Here is a 17,918-nt window from a genome sequence, read left to right as displayed (position 1 = left end):
GAACTTAGATATATATAGAACATCCCATCCAGAAGCAGCAGAATACACATTCTTTTCAAGTGCACGTGGAACATTCTCAGGACAGATCACGTGCTAGGCCACAAAACAAGTCTTAATAAATTTTAAAAGACTGAAATCATACCAAGCCTCTTCTCTGACCACATCACTATGAGACTATAAATCAACTATTAAGAAAAACCACATGGAGGCTAAACAATATGCTACTGAACAACCAATGAATCACTGAAGACATCAAAAAGGAAATGAAAAAATACATGGAGACAGAAGCAAAAACATAATGATCCAGAATCTATGGGATACAGCAAAAGCAGTTCCCAGAGGGAAGTTTACAGTGATACCAGGCTACATCAGGAAACAAGAAAAATCTCAAAAACCCTAGCCTTACACCCAAATGAATTAGAAAGAACAACCAAACCTAAAGTTAGCAGAAGAAATGATGAAAGCAGAAATTAAAGAAATAGAGATGGAAGGAAGGGAGGGAGGCAGGGAGGGTTGCAGGGAGGGAAAGCAAGAATCAAAGAAATTAAGAGATGGTTCTTTGAAAAAATAAACAAAACTGATAAAGTTTTTGCCAGACTCATTAAGGAAAAAAGAAAGTGAGCCCAAATGAATTAAATCAGAAATGAAAAGAATGAAAATGAAAAGGAGTTATAGTTGACACTGCAGAAATACAAAGGATCATAAGAGATTACTCTGAATAATTATACACCAATAAAATGGAGAACTTGGAAGAAGTGGACTAATTCCTAGAAATGTACAATCTCCCAAGACTGAATGAGGAAGAAATACAAAATATGAACAGACCCTAATTAACAATAATTAGATCAGTAATTAAAAAAAAATACTCCCAACAAACGAAAGTCCAACACCAGATGGTTTCACAGATGAATTAAAGAAGAGTTAATGCTTATCCTTCTCAAACTATTCCAAAAAATTGAAGAGAAAGGGATGCTTCCAAAGTCATTCTTCAAGGCCAGCATCACCCTGATACCAAAATCAGATGAGACACCACAAAAATAAGAAAATTACAGGCCAATAACACTGGTGAACATAGAGGCAAAAATCCTCAACAAAATGTTAGCAAATTGGACTGAACAATACATTAAAAGGATCATACACCATGATCAAGTGGGATTCATCCCAGAATGGGTCAATATTTGCAAACCAATCAATCTCATACATCACATTAATAGAATGAAAGAAAAAAATCACATGTTCATCTCAGTAGACACAAAGCATTTGACAAAATTCACCATCCATTCATAATAAAAACTCTTAACAAATTAGGTTTAGAAGTAATGTACCTCAATGAAAAAAAGGCCATATATGACAAGTACACAGCTAAACATGTACTCAATGGTGAAATGTTGAAAGCTTTTCCTTTAAGGTCAGGAAAAAGACAAGTGTCCACTCTCACCTCTCCTACTTAACATAGTACTAGAATTCTAGCCAGAGAAAATCAGCAAGAAAAGTGAAAAGTATCAGAACTGGAAAGGAAGAAGTAAAATTGGCCTCTATTTGCAGTTGATATGATTTTATACATAAAAAGTCTTATAGACTCCACCAAAAAACTATTAGATCTCATCAACAAACTCAATAAAGTTGTAGGATACAAGATTAACATCAAAAAATTAGTAGAGTTTCTATACACTAACAACAAATTATCTGAAAAAGAACAAAAACAATCCCATTTATAATTACATCAAGAATAAAATATTTAGAAATAATTTAACCAAGGATGTGAAAGATCTATACACTGAAAAATTTTAAGACACTGATGAAAGAAATCAAAGAAGCCACAAATAAATGGAAAGGTATCCTGCATTCATGGATTGGAAGAATTAATATTTTTTAAATGTCAATACTATCAAAGCCACCTATAGATTCAAGGCAATCCCTATCAAGATTCTGAAGACATTCTAAACAGAATTAGGAAAAAATCCTGAATTTATACAGACTCACAAATAGCCAAAGTAATCCTGAGGAAGAACAAAAGCAAGAGGCATAGCACTTCCTGATTTCAAGCTACATTATAAAGCTATAGTAATCAAAATTCATATGGTACTAGCATAAAATCAGAAACACAGACCACTGGAACAGAATCAAGAGCCCAGAAATAAACCCCAGCATATACAGTCAACTAATATTTGACAAAGGAGCCAAGAATACTCAATGGGGAAAGGATAGTCTCTTCAGTAAATGGTGCTGGGAAAATCTGATATTCACATGTAAGAAGAATGAAACTAGTCCTATATTACACCACTCACGAAAATGAACTCAAAATGAAATAGAAACTTACATGTAAGACCAGAAACCATAAAGCTCCTAGAAGAAAACATGGGAAAAAGCTCCTTGACGTGGGTCTTGGCAATGATTTTTTTGGATATGACGCCTAAATCAGAAGCCACAAAATGAAAAATAAACAAGTAGGACTATGTCAAAGTAAAAAGCTTCTGCACAGCAAAAACAAAACAAAACAAAAACAAACCAACAAAAAAACAGATTAACAAAATGAAAAGGCAACCTACAGAATGGGAAAAATATTGTAAACTATATATCTGAAGGGGTTAATATCCAAAACAGATAAAGAATTCATACAATTCAATAACAAAAAAACAAAATTATCCAATTTAAAAAATGAGCAAAGGACGTCAATATACAATATTCCAAAGATTTACAAATGGCCAACAGGTGCATGAAAAGGTGCTCAACATCTCTAATCCTTGGGGAAATTCAAAGTAAAACCACAATGAGATGTCACCTCACAACTGTTAAAGTGGCTATCATCAAAAAAATGAGATAACAAATGATGGTGATGATGTGGAGAAAAGGGAACACCTCTGCACTATTGATAGGATTGTACATTATATTCCAACCACTATGGAAAACAGTTTAGAGGTTCCTCAGAATATTAAAAATAGAACTACCATATATCCAGCAATTCCACCACTGAGAATATATCCAAAGGAAACCAAAATACTATGTCAAAGAAATATTGCACCGCAATGTTCACAGCAGCATTATTTACAAAAGTCAAGACATAGAAACAACCTAAGTGTCCAGTGACAGATGAATGGATAAAGAAGTTGTGGTATATATACACAATGGAATATTATTCAGCCATAAAAAAGAAGGAAATCCTGCCATTTGCAACATCATGGATGGGCCTTGAGGGCATTATGCTAAGTGAAATAAATCAGAGTAAATCAAATACTGTATGATCTCACTTATGTGTTTTAGAATCTAAAACAACAACAAAAACAACAACAACAACAAAACTCAAAGAAAACGAGATAAGATTTGTGGTAACCAGAGGCAGAGGGTGGTGGGAGGGGGGCATTGGATCAAGGTGGTCAAAATGTATAAACTTCCTGCTATAAGATAAAAAAGTACTAGGTATGTAACATACAACTTGATGACTAGAGTTAACACTGCTCTATGGTATATTTAGAAGTTAAGAAAGTAGATCCTAAGAGTTCTCATCATCAGAAAACATTTTTTCTGTATACATACATATATATATATGATGGATTTTAACTAAACTTATTATGGTATCATTTCACAAAATATGTAAGTCAAATAATCATGCTATATACCTTAAACTTACAGAATGCTGTATGTCAATTATACCTCAATGAAACTGGAAAAAAGATATCAAGATGGCAAATAAGCACATGAATATGATTGCTAGTCTTTAGGGAAATGCAAATTAAAACCATAATATAAAATACCACTAGGCACCTATTAGAACAGCTAAAAGTAAAAAACTGACCATGTTAAGTGTTGGTGAAGATATGGAACAGCTGCAACTTTCATACAGTGCTGTTGAGAATGTAAATTGGTACAACCATTTTAGAAAATAGTTTGGCAGTTGAATGTACATGTAAAATACAACCCAGATAATTGACTCCTAGGTATTTCCTTAAGAGAAGTGAAAACACAGTCCACAAAAAACTTATATGTGAATGTTTATGGAGGCTTTACTTATAACAGCCCAAAAGTGGAAACAACCCAAATGTCCATTGACAGGTGGTATAGTTTGATAGATTTATACCATGTGTAAAATTATTAAAAGTGAACTACTGTCACATGCAATAACGTGGATGAATCTCAAAATATTTTTACTGAGGGAAAGAAGTCACATTTTTAAAAAGAATATGAAATTCTAGAAAATGTAAATGAGTTACCTGAAGATAAGGGCTGGGAGAAGGGCATGATTATAAAGGGGCACAAGGAAACTTTTGGGAATGATAGATATATTTATTTTCTCTATCATGGTGATTTTTCAAAGGTATACACATAGTCACAAATCATCAAATTTTATACACTTTAAACATGTGCAGGTTTATTATATGTCAACTATATCATACTAAATGTGAAAAAATAGAAATAAAAATACATTTAAAGATATGCAAATAGAAAATTGTGAGACAGCTAAAGTATCATTTTGAGGAAAATTTTAGTTTTAAATGTTGTGTTAGAAAAGAAGGTTGAAAAATCAATGATCTAAGTCTTCAATTTAAGAAGCTGAAAAGATAGCAAATTAAAAAGCAAAGCAAGTAGACAAAATTGTATAATAAGGAGAATTCAGTGAAAAATAGGAAACAGACAATAGAAAAAATAAAACCAAAAGTTGAAAAGATTAACTGATAACTGGTTATCAAGACTGATCAAGGAAAAAAAAAACTGACAACACGGATGAATCTGAACACTATGCCTAGTGAAGTAAGCCAGTCACAAAAGAGCACATTCTGTGCAGTTCCATTTGTATGAAAGTCAAGAACAAGAATAGCAGAACAACCTCCAGTCAGAGAGAAGGATGGAGTACTTGGAAAGGGAATACAAGAGAACTTTTGGGGGGTGATGAAAATATTCTATACATTGACTTAAGTGGTGGTTACACAGATGTATAACAGCTCAAACTCACTGAATTATAGATATAAAAATCTGCATTTTATTGTACATAAATTAATTCAATTAAAAAAATCCACCCAACTCTTTTATGTCTCTCCAGCACTACCCTCTAGCTAAGCTTCCTGAAAGGGTTACACACATCCACTGTCTCCACCTCCTCACCTGCATTCATTTTTCATCCACCTTGAATTTAGCATCTTCCCTATCACTCTTCCAAAACATTTCTGTGCTGTTAAATCCAGCAAAGTTTTTCAGTTCCCCTAAGAAACTTGACCACTCAGGAGTATTCAACGTTGTTGACCACTTCTGAAATGCTGAAATTCTTCAAGGCTCAGCTCTCAGCCCTGGCTTCTCTCCTTCTCTCATTCTATCCTTTCTTCCAAGTGAATACTAATGGCTTCTTCTATTGTCTCTGTGCAGATTTCTCTCCTAGATCTTGACAACTCCCCTTGGATTTCTCAGACTATCTCCAAACTTGACATGTTCTAAAACAACTCAATCTTTTTCTCCAAACTTATTCCATTGTTATTTCAGTGAATGGCACTTTATCTAGTTCTGAAAACCAGAAGTCAAAATATCCTTCCTTAAGCTTTCCTTTCTCACAATCCTATATCCAGTCCATCACCACATCATTCTGATAGTCTCTCCTAGATGTATTTTTTGATACTTGGTTTCTCTCCATTTCTACCACTCTGTTTAGTTCAAGCTACATCATCATCTCTCACTTACACTGCTACTCTCAAGCAGTCTACTGCATCCATTCTGTCCCACTTGCAATTGATTCTCCACAAAGAAATACAAACAAAGAAATACAGCTGGCCCTCCACATCCTCAGGTTCCACATCCATGGGTTCAATCAAGTGCCAATGGAAAATATTCTGGGGAAAAAATTTCCAGAAAATTCCAAAAACCAAAACTTGAATTTGCCATGTGCCAGCAACTACTTACACAGCATTTGCACTGTATTAGGTATTATATGTTATATAGAGATGATTTAAAGTATACAGGAGAATGTGTGTACATTATATGCAAATACTGCACCATTTTATACAAGAGACTTGAGCACCCATGGACACTGAGAGACGACTGTACTTTCCAGATGCATGTCTGATCATGGCATCATCTCCTGTCATCTTTTTCAAAATAACTGTGCAGTGGCTTTACAGTGCTCTTTGGATAAAATCCTTAATACTTAACATGGCCTAAAGGACCTAGATGGTTTGGCCTTTACCTGTGTTTGAAGCCTCACTTTGCAACACTCCCTTCACGTCCATCCCTGACTTTCATTACCCTGTCTTCTTTCTCGCCACAGAATCATTTTTTACATACTATTCCTTCTGCCCACAATCTCTCCCCAGGTACATAACTCCTATATGTTTTTCAGATCTTACTTTAGGATGTATTTTTTAAAATGAACTCACTGATCTGATTACCTACTCAAAGCACCACGTACCCTCCTTCATGGCATTTATCACAGTTGCACCTTAATTTTGCTTGATGTACTGTCCAAATATCATCCAACTTTTCCGTTATAAGGTACATGACTACAAGGATCATATTTATTTTTAAATCACCTTTATATCTCCAGCCTCTACTAAAGATCTGACAGGTACATAGCAGGTCCTCCTAAATATTTCTAAATGAGTTAATGAAGAATTAGAAATTATCTGTTCCTAAATGAAGTAACATCTACTTGGTGATATATTTTAAATGAACTTCAAGCAACCATCTAATCAAGTGCGCAGTTAAACCATCACATAGTTGTCTTTCATTATTCCTCCCTTCAGTGTGTTTCAGAGGCAATTATTATGTTCCAGGCATTGAGGCCTAGTTGTGAATGAGACAGCATTGCTGCACTCATGCAGCATCTGGTTTAAATTGACTTTCCATTTCAAAAGTTACTCTAAACCAGTTTACTTGTTTCCTAAGCTCTGTGCAGAATGAGTTTATAATTTTTTAAAGAAGTCTTTAACTTCCTGATGACTATGAGGCAATATTGTTCTATTTTATGGAAATCTTATTATTTCTTAAACATATAAACCTGAGTAATTTTACTTGCCTACCTATGTATAATAACATGTCTAATAACACGTCTCATTCTTCAGAATGAGAAGAAAGGTACAAACAATTAAAATGGAAAAAAAAATAACTGCTCACAAAAGAAAAACTTATATACAGATCAGACTCCAAGGAAAATCTTACTGCATATCTTGAAAACCACTCAAAGTTAGAAACAAGGCAAAATAATAAAAAAATCAAAAACTTGACATATTTTTTCAGAAATCTTATACAAGTTACATTTAAGAACTCTGATCTCAAAATGTCTACTTAGTAGTAAACACTAAGTAATATATACAACAAAATGCCATCCCACTATGTTTAAATCAATCAATAATGCAAACCTAGGGTCAGAAGTTTGTCTTGAACACATCTAAGTTGTTTTTATAGTATTAATGGTTTTGAACTGAGTTGTTCACATATCAAGTCCTCATTACTTGAATTTGCAAAATCGCTGGCTAGAATGGGAGTGTCATCTGTTGTTGTGGAAACAAGTTTTTCTTTCCACTTCTCTAATGTATATACTAAAATAGAGATCAAATCTGCAACCAAAATCAGCAAACACTGACATTTACATGATTATTCCATTTTATTTTCTTCAAAATTCGTTTACAATGCACCAAAATTGGAAATAATACTCCAGTAATGTGATAATTATTGTCAAGTTTGTAAAGCTGACTTCCTAACTTGTTCATTAAATACTTCCTATTAATAAGTCCCAGTCATCATACCATTGATAGCTCTTGAATGTGAACAGTCTGATCATACAGCATAAACTATCTCACAGATGATATCTTTAAACTCTGTAGTCACTGTAATATATTTGCCTCAGTTAAAAATATTGAAATTATTACCAAGATCAATTTAGTTCTATGTCCTATTAAGTGTCACTAATTTAATCCAAAAATGTATCATCTGTGTATGTAATGAGGCCGACTCCTAAATTCATCATCCAAGGCATTGTTAAATAGCTAAGTATTGTCCTAAGGGAGAGGCTCCAATGGAGCATCGCTTTCAGGCTGACACAAAACCCAAAGCTAATAGCCAGTATTTACAGAGCAGGCTTTATAGACCTGGTGTGGGAGCTATGGAGGCAGCACATACATGTGGGGGTTGGGCCAAAAGCTTTCACATACATTGATATTTGAGCTTTCATTTATTCAACAGATATTTCAGGAACTGAGTGTTAATTCTATGCCAATCATTGGCTAGATGTTAGAGACACAATGGTGATCCTTAGAATAACTCTAATAGTGGTTATCAAAATGTCATCTCAGAATCAGTAGCATCAGCACACCTGAGAACTTGTTAAAACTGCACACTTGGACTTTCCAAGACCATGGAGGAGTAGGAGGACATGGAGTTCATCTCTCCCCACAAATGAATCAAGAATACGTTTAGAGGGACTTCCCTGGTTGTCCAGTGGTTAAAAATCTGCCTTCCAATGCAGGGGATGCAGGTTTGATACCTGGTCGGGGAACTAAGATCCCACATACCTCAGGGCAACTACTGAGCCTGCATGCTCTAAAGCTCGTGCACCACAACGAAGATCCCACGTGTTGCAACTAAGACCCAACACAGCCAAATAAATAAATAAATATTTTTAAAAAAATATTTAGAAATGGAAAAATTCTCACAGAGCACCTGCTGAACACTAGCATAGGATCCTGGACACCTGAAAGGACAAGAAACATTCCTGCACAACCAATTAGGAAGAAAGAAAGAAGAAGGAAAAAGGAAGAGGAAGCAGGACGGGATGGTCTGTGCCACAGCCCTGTGCAACCCAGCCTGAGACAGGTGTCCGCTGGTGCACACGGGGGCTGGATGCTGGACTGTGGGGTCTGGAGAGCAGACCTGAGGAGCAGACTGCTTTTGGCTGGGAGGAGACAGCCTGAGGGGATGGGAATGAGGAGCTCCACAACTGGAATGCTCGTGGAGAAATCCTGGACTGCCATAGAGGCAAAGTGCCATTGTTGAGTGACATGCAAAGGGTGGGGCCACCATTGCAGCCTCTCCCCTCACGTGCAAGCCCCTGCATCCATGAGCACTAAGGAAGGCTCCTGCTGGAGCCAGCTCTCACGCCCCTGCCACTGCCTCCTCTACCTGTTCCCCCCACCACCTGGGTAAACCACTCACCCCAACTGCTGCCTGATGGACTCGCATGTTCCAATCGCTACAGTGCCCACCCACCTGGGCAGCCTGCTCACCCTGATCACCCTTGGTTCCTTCCTGCCTGACGGGCTCTTGTGCTCCAGCAACCTCTGGAGCAGACTCCAGTGGGAGGAACACACAGAGGTGGGGCTGAAACCACAGCTGAGCCCCAGGGGCCATGTGACTACGGAAGAAGACCTGAAATCTCTCCTTGTGGCTGCACGAACTGCAGACTTACACCTCTGCTGACAGCTTCCTAAATTCAGTGCCTGCAGAACATCTGAAAGGACAACAAGTGCTCCTGCAGGTGGGATACGTCTGGCTTTAGCAGCTGTGGGCTTTGTGGGCACATACACGTGGGGGTTGGGCCAGGCCAGAGTCTGTGCTGCCTCCATAGCTCCCACAGCAGGTCCAGGTACATGACTACTGCAGTCCTGGGAGCTGACTTCAGTGGGTCTGTGCCGGTGGCCTGGTGAAAACAACACCTGAGAGTTACCAGAGCCAACTGCTGGAATACTGTGAACAGTGCCAACTACAGTGTACTTTGTAAGCCTGCACAATGGGCGAAAGGGGAAAGAACAGAGTACATTCATGGTGAACAGCCCCAGAGGAGGAATACTCAGTGGCTTCTCTCCCAGTAGGAGTGCACCAATCCCTCCTACCATGCACTGTAGATCAGAAACACAGCTAAGAAACAGATCTGGGGCTCTACTCCAACAACTAGGGAACAGAATCCACCCCTGACAGGACAGTGACAACCACAGAGCAAAGGGAAGGCCCTGCTCAATAACCAGGGCAGGCTCTGGTCACCACAATAGCAGTCAAGCCTCCTATCAAGGGGATAACAGAACAATCCTCAGGACCAACCTCACCCACTGGGGGCAGACACCAGAAGCAAGAGGAATTATAATCCTGCAGTCTGTGGAAAGGAGATCACAACACAGTAAGATGAAAAAAGAAGACAAAGAAATACACTGCAGACAAAGGAGCAAAATAGAAACCTATAAGAACAATTAAATGAAGAGGAGATAGGCAATCTACCTGAAAAAGAATTCAGAGTAATGACAGTAAAGATGATCCAAGATCTTGGAAAAAGAATGGAAGCACAGATAGAGAAGATACAAGAAATGTTTAACAAAGACCTAGAAGAACTAAAGAACAAACAGTACAATAACTGAAATGAAAAATACACCAGACAGAACCAACAGCATAATAACTGAGGCAGAAGAACAAATAATTGACCTGGAAGATAGAATGGTGGAAATCTCTGCTGTGGAACAGAATAAAGAAAAAAGAATGAAAAGAAATGAGGACAGTCTCAGAGACCTCTGGGACAATGCACCAACATTAAATGCACCAACATTCGAATTATAGGGGTCCCAGAGAAAGAAGAAAAAGAGAAAGGGCCTGAGAAAATATCTGAAGAGATTACAGTTGAAAACTTCCATACCATGGGAAAGAAAGGAAACAGTCACCCAAGTCCAGGAAACACAGAGTCCCATACAGGGTAAACCCAAGGAGGAACATGCTGAGACATATATTAATCAAACTAACAAAAACTAAATACAAAGAAAAAATATTAAAAGCAACAAGGGAAAAGCAGCAAATAACATACAAGGGAATCCCCATAAGATTATGAGCTGATTTTTCAGCAGAAACTGCAGGCTAGAAGGGAGTGGCATGATATACTTTAAGTGATGAAAGGGAAGAACTACAACCAAGAATACTCTACCCAGCAAGGATCTCATTCAGATTCAGTGGAGAAATCAAAAGCTTTACAGACAAGCAAAAGCTAAGAGAATTCAGTACCACCAAACCAGCTTTCCAACAAATGCTAAAGGAGCCTCTCTAGGCGGGGGTGGGGAAGAAAAGAGGCCATAACTAGAAACAAGAAAATCACAAATGGGAAAGCTCTCTGGTAAAGCCAAGCATGCAGTAAAAGCAGGAAGTCATCCACATACAAATATGATATCAAATCCAGCAACTGTGAGAAAAGGCAAATGCAAATGCAGAAAATGGGAATTGTACTTGAAATTATGAAACCAGCAACTTAAAACAACCTTGTATATACGGAGACTGCTTTCATAAAACCTCATGGGAAATATCAACCAGAAAACTACAATGGATACACAAACAAAAAATAAAAAGCAACCCAAACACAACACTAAAGATGGTCATCAAACCACAAGAGAAAAGAACAAAAAAGGAAGAAAAAAGACCTACAAAAACAAACCCACAACAATTAAGAAAATGGCAACAGGAACATACACATTGGTAATTACTTTAAATGTAAATGGATTAAGGGACTTCCCTGGTGCTGCAGTGGTTAAGAATCTGCCTGCTAGTGCAGGAAACATGAATTCAATCCCTGGTCCAGGAAGATCCCACATGCCACAGAGCAACTAAGCCTGTGTGCCATAAATACTGAGCCTGTGCTCTAGAGCCTGTGAGCCACAACAATTGAGCCCACGTGCCACAACTATTGAAGCTTGCATGCCTAGAGCCCATGTTCTGCACAAGAGAAGCCACCACAATGAGAAGCCTGCACACTGCAACAAAGACTAGCTCCTGCTTGCCGCAACTAAAGAAAGCCCACACAAAGTCAATAAATAAATAAATAAATAAATAAATAAATAAATAAATAAATAAAATAAAATAAATGTAAATTGACTAAATGCTCCAACCAAAACACACAGACTGGCTGAATGGATACAAAAATAAGACCCATATATATGCTGTCTACAAGAGACCCACTTCAGACCTAGGGCCACTTACAGACTGAAAGTGAGGGGATGGAAAAAGATACTCCATGCAAATGGAAATCAAAAGAAAGCTGAAGTAGCAACACTCATGTTAGACAAAATAGACTTTAAAATAAAGACTGTTAGAAGAGACAAGGAAGGACACTACATAATGATTGAGGGATCAATCCAAGCAGAAGATATAACAATTGTGAATACACATGCATTCAACATAGATGCACCACAGTATATAAGGCAAATGCTAACAGCCATAAAAGAGGAAATCAACAGTAACAAAATCAGAGTGGGGAACTTTAACACCTCACTTACATCAATGGACAGATCATCCAGACAGAAAATTAACAAAGAAACACAAGTCTTAAATGACACATTAGACCAGATAGACTTAATTGATATTTATCGGACATTCTTTCTGAAAGCAGCAGAATACCCTTTCTTCTCAAGTGCACCCAGAACATTCTCCAGGATAGATCACATCTTGGATCATAAATCAAGCCTTGGTAAATTTAAGAAAACTAAAATCATATCAAGCATCTTTTCCAACCACAACACCATGAGATTAGAAATCAATTACAGGGGGGAAAAAACTGTAAAAAACACAAACATGGAAGCTGAACAATATGCTACAAAATAATAAATGGATCACTGAAGAAATCAAAGAGGAAGTCAAAAAATACCTATAGACAAATGACAAGGAAAACACAACAATCCAAAACCTATGTGATGCAGCAAAAGAAGTTCTCAGAGGGAAGTTTATAGCAATACAATTTTACCTCAAGAAACAATCTCAAAGAGCCTAACCTTATACCTAAAGCAACTAGAGAAAGAAGAACAAACAAAACTCAAAGTCAATAGAAGGAAATAAATCATAAACATCAGAGCAGAAATAAATGAAATAGAGACAAAGAAAACAATAGCAAAGATCAATGAAACTAAAAGCTGGTTTCTTGAGAAGATAAACAAAAGATAAACCTTTAGGCAGACTCATCAAGAAAAAAAAGGGAGGGGGCTCAAATCAATAAAATTAGAAATGAAAAAGGAGAAGTTACAATGAACACCACAGAAATACAAAGGATCATAAAAGACTACTACAAGCAACTATACATCAATAAAATGGACAACCTAGAAGAAATGGACAAACTCTTAGAAAGGTACAAACTTCCAAGACTGAACCAGGGAGAAATAGAAAATATCAGATTGGCCAAAAAGTTCATTTGGGTTTTTGGGTAACATTTTATGGAAAAACTCAAACCAACCTTTGGGCCAATGCAAGAACAGACCAATCCACAAGTACTATAATTGAAACTGTGATTCAAAAACTTCAAACAAACAAAAGTCCAGGGCCAGATGGCTTCATAGGCAAATTCTATCAAACATTTAGAGAAGAGTTAACACCTATCCTTCTGAAACACTTCCAAAAAACTGCAGAGGAAGGAACACTCTCAAACTCATTCTATGAGGCCACCATCACCCTAATACCAAAACCAGACAAAGATGTCACAAAAAAATTACAGGCCAATATCACTGATGAACATAGATGCAAAAATCCTCAACCAAATACTAGCAAACCAAGTCCAACAACACATTAAAAGGATCATACACCATGAGCAGGTGGGATTTATCCCAGGGATGCAAGGATTTTTCAATATCTGCAAATCAATCGATGTCATACATCACATCAACAAACTGAAGAATAGGGACTTCCTTGGTGGTCCAGTGGTTGAGATTCTATGTTCCCAATGCAGGAGGCCTGGGTTTGATCCCTGGCAGGAAACTAGATCCCACATGCCACAGCTAATAGCCTGCAGGCTGCAACTAAAAGATCCAGCATGCCGCAACTAAATATCCCACATGCTCAACTAGAGATCTCACATGCTGCAGTGAAGAACCCACATGCCGCAACAAAGATCCAGCAAGTGGCAACAAAGATCCCATGTGCCGCAACTAAGACCCAGCACAGCCAAATAAATATTTTAAAAATTTGAAGAATAAAAACCATATGATCATCTCAATAGAAGCAAAAAAAGCTTTTGTCAAAATTCAACACCCATTTATGATAAAAACTCCCCAGGAAGTGAGCAGAGAGGGAACCTACCTCAACATAATAAAGGCTATATGTTACATGGCAAGCCCACATAAACATTATTCTCAATGGTGAAGAACTGAAAGCATTTCCTCTAAGATCATGAACAAGACAAGGATGTTCACTCTCACCACTATTATTCAACACAGTTTTGGAAGTCCTAGCCATGCAACCAGAGAAGAGAAAGAAATGGAATCCAAACTGGAAAAGAAGCAGTAAAACTGTCAGAGTTTGCAGACAACATAATACTATACATAGAAAATCCTAAAGATACCACCAGAAAGCTACTAGAGCTCATCAATGAATTCAGTAAAGTTGCAGGATACAAAATTAATACACAGAAATCTCTTGCATTCCTATACAATAACAATGAAAGATCAGAAAGAGAAATCAAGGTAACAATCCCATTTACCATGGTATCATAAAGAATAAAATACCTAGGGGTAAACCTACCCAAGAAGACAAAAGACTTGTACTCCAAAAACTATAAGATGCTGAGGAAAAAAATAAAAGATGACACAAACAGATGGACAGATATACCAGGTTCTTGGATTGGAAGAATCAATATTGTCAAAATGACTATACTACCCAAAGTAATCTACAGATTCAAGGCAATCCCTATTAAGTTACCAATGGCATTTTTCACAGAATTAGAACAAAAAATTTTACAATTTGTATGGAAACACAAAAGACCAAAAATAGCCAAAGCCATCTTGAGAAAGAAAAGCAGACCTGAGGAATCAGGCTCCCTGACTTCAGACATACTACAAAGCCACAGTAATCAAAATAGTATGGTACTGGCACAAAAACAGGAATACAGATCAATGAAACAAGATACAGAGTCCAGAGATAAACCTATGCACCTATGGTCACCTAATCTATAACAAAGGAGGCAAGAATATACAATGGAGTAAAGTCAGTCTCTTCAATAAGTGGTGCTGGGTAAACTGGACAGGTACATGTAAAAGAATGAAATTAGAACATTCTGTAACACCATGCACAAAACCCCAAAATGGATTAAGGACCTAAATGTAAGGCAGATACTATAAAACTCTTAGAGGAAAACATAGGCAGAACATGCTCTGACATAAATCGCACCAAGATCTTTTTTAATCCACCTCCTAGAGCAATGAAAATAAAAACAAAAATAAATAAATGGGATCTAATGAAACTTAAAAGGTTTTGCACAGTAAAGGAAACCATAAACAAAATGAAATGATAACCCTCAGTATGGGAGAAAATATTTGCAACTGAAGCAGCCAACAGAGATTAATCTCCAAAATACACAAATAGCTCATGTAACTCAATATCAAAAAACCAAACAACCCAATCAAAAAATGGGTGGAAGATCTAAGCAGACATTTCTCCAAAGAAGACATACAGATGGCTAAAAAGCACATGAAAAGATGCTCAACATCACTAATTATTAGATAAATGCAAATCAAAACTACGTTTACCATGACATCAAGAATTATAATTTAAAAACTATTACTTTTGAGTCTTGCATAAAAGAGAAAGTTACCAAAGGTGGTCACTACCAAAACTATTCAGTTTTTCTATACCTTATTATTTTGCCTTAGTTTACTCAACTCCAGTTTGTACTTTTCTGCTTCTTCTAGAGCTCTATTCAAGCGAACTTCCATGGCATTTTGACTCGTGGCAGCCTGTTTTTGCCGTCTTCTTTTATTTTCTAATTCCTGTACAGTAAGAGAGATACATAGAACATTTATGAACATAAGTCCCCTCTATTATTCTCCAACATTTTCCATTTCTATATTCCTTGCTTTCCCCTAAATTATACACATGTACACACACACATGGCCAGAGACTGAACACTGAGTGATAGAGGTCTCAGAGAATCCTCACTCTGAATTGGTTTTAGGAAAGTATATCCTTAAAGATGCAGTCACAAATTAGGCTTTAAAACTGTTTTTTGTTTGGAATTTTCTGCCTTTTTATTGACCCCAAGATGCAGTATACATGTATTCTACATTTACTTTGACTTTTCATAACCATAGTTCTTCTCTTGGGAACCTCCCAAAACACCAAGGTAAGACATAAATTCTCTCATAAATACTGTTTGTGTAAACCTGATAAAATATATCATTTAAAAAAATATTTTGTTAAATACAGAGCATTCTATTGTACATTAGCCATATAGGAAAATTCCAATTCTGAGCAAAAACAACAGATTTTATGGATATTTCCCACATCTTGGTGTGGGTTTGGACCTGCATTTCTGCAAATACTCTAAGAGCTGCTGTTGCAAAGTCTATAGGCCACATAGGAAGAGACATGAACATGCCGGATAAACTCTAAACTCCATCACAATCTGCCACCATAATCTCATATCCTCCCACAAATGTTACCTTCAGCTGTTTGAGCAGCACTTGCTCGGACTTCTCCCAAACAGCCATGATGTTTCCTGTCTCCAAACCTTTGCTCACGCTCTTCCTTCCGCCCTGATCTCTCCCTACCCCCCATTTTTACCTGTCTAACACCTATTCATCCTTTAAGACTCAGGGCTCTACACTGCTGCTTTACCTCCTCCCAGAAGCCTTCCCTCACTATCTTCCCAGGTTGGCTTAAGCACCTTTTCTTCGGAGATGCTATAGCACCTTGATATACATATATCATAGAACCTGGTTGTGTGGAAGACACTATCCATTTACTCATTTCCCCAGCTATACTGTAAACGCCCTTAATTTCTATATTCCAAGCACTTCAGCAGCATATAAAAGGCACTAATGACATGTTAACTGAACTGAATTTATTTTGTAATACTTAACTCACTCTTCTTTGCATGCCCTACAATGTCTGGTACAGAGCATTCTACAAAACAGACACTCAATAAATATCATGGAATTGAAATGATGCAGTTAATAATATAGTTGTCTGTTTTCTTCTTTTATAATTTTTTTTCTGGGCTGTATCACTATGTTTTATTTGAAAACTGATCTCCCTGGCTCTGAGTAATTAAAGGGAAAACAAAACAAAACAAAACACATGCTGCTCTTTATGCAGGTTTCTAAACAAATCAAACTGTGTCTAGATACCATCTGCTCTCACCAGCCTTCTTCACAGCTTTGTGGGTGGTAGCTACACTAAAAGCAGCCTGATTTCTCTCACTGTTCACATGGAAAAGGCAGAGACTCTTATTAGCTACCAAGGCCACAATTCTTGCTGCCTCATTTCAGCCTCTTCTCATAAGAACATGGAAATGAATCTTTGCCCTTCTCTTTCTCGCTAGTGACTCTGTAACCTACTTCGTAGAAAAATGAAAACCTTTCTTTACCATATGATGTTCCCCTACTGCTGAATCAATACTGCCCCACTTCTTGGGAAAAAAAAAGAAAAAGGATAGTCAGAAGAATAGTAAAGTTAAGAAATAAACTCTTCCTATATGAGAAAATCCACTAAAGAAAGGGATAATCTTATCAAAAACTTGAAAATACTTCTGTTTTGAATCATACTTAAGTACTTTTTACAAAGTTCAGACAAGATACCAATATTATTATTGAGTATTTTTAGGATGAAAGCTCTCTCCTAAAGCAAATCTATTATTACCCCAGAAGTTAAGAAGTTTACAGGGTGCTAGAGAAAATTTTTATGAAAAATCTCATGCTGAATTTCACATTAGTTGTAAAAGAAAAAGCTGGATAGCTTAAATAAAATCAAGTCTAAGTTTAAAACTCAAATACTAAGAGATCTAAGAAGAAATAAATTTGTGATTCTCCCACAATTTTTAAAGCATTCATAAGGTACTGGGATAGTGCAAGAAAGGTATGCATCAGTAACCACAGTTCAAGACAAACGTAGTAAACGCTTAAAGAGTAACACAAACAGCCACAGTATTTCAGATGAGGAACAATCAGATGAGGACAAATAAACAATCAGATAAGGTTCTAGAAATAAGTGGCTGAGGTTCA

General features: G+C 37.0%; 1 protein-coding gene across 4 annotated transcripts in view; it reads right to left on the bottom strand.

The window, feature by feature from the left end:
* TEX9 (testis expressed 9) overlaps positions 1-17,918 on the bottom strand; it is a 73,695-nt gene that overhangs the window by 12,502 nt on the left and 43,275 nt on the right. For 3 of the 4 annotated variants that reach the window (XR_009051386.1, XM_057722424.1, XM_057722423.1), the window contains exon 10: positions 15,552-15,686. The exons of the other annotated variant lie outside the window; for it this stretch is intronic. Coding sequence is in view for 2 of the 3 variants with exons in the window: in XM_057722424.1 (XP_057578407.1) it covers positions 15,552-15,686 (135 nt within the window). In the remaining variant the exon portion in view is untranslated. The remainder of the gene's footprint in view (positions 1-15,551; positions 15,687-17,918) is intronic. 4 annotated transcript variants of the gene reach the window in all.

The sequence above is a fragment of the Hippopotamus amphibius genome, chromosome 2 (assembly GCF_030028045.1).
Source record: "Hippopotamus amphibius kiboko isolate mHipAmp2 chromosome 2, mHipAmp2.hap2, whole genome shotgun sequence".
NCBI lineage: Eukaryota > Metazoa > Chordata > Mammalia > Artiodactyla > Hippopotamidae > Hippopotamus > Hippopotamus amphibius.
Note: the sequence above shows the minus strand (reverse complement) of the source record. Positions and strands in the feature narration are given on the sequence as shown.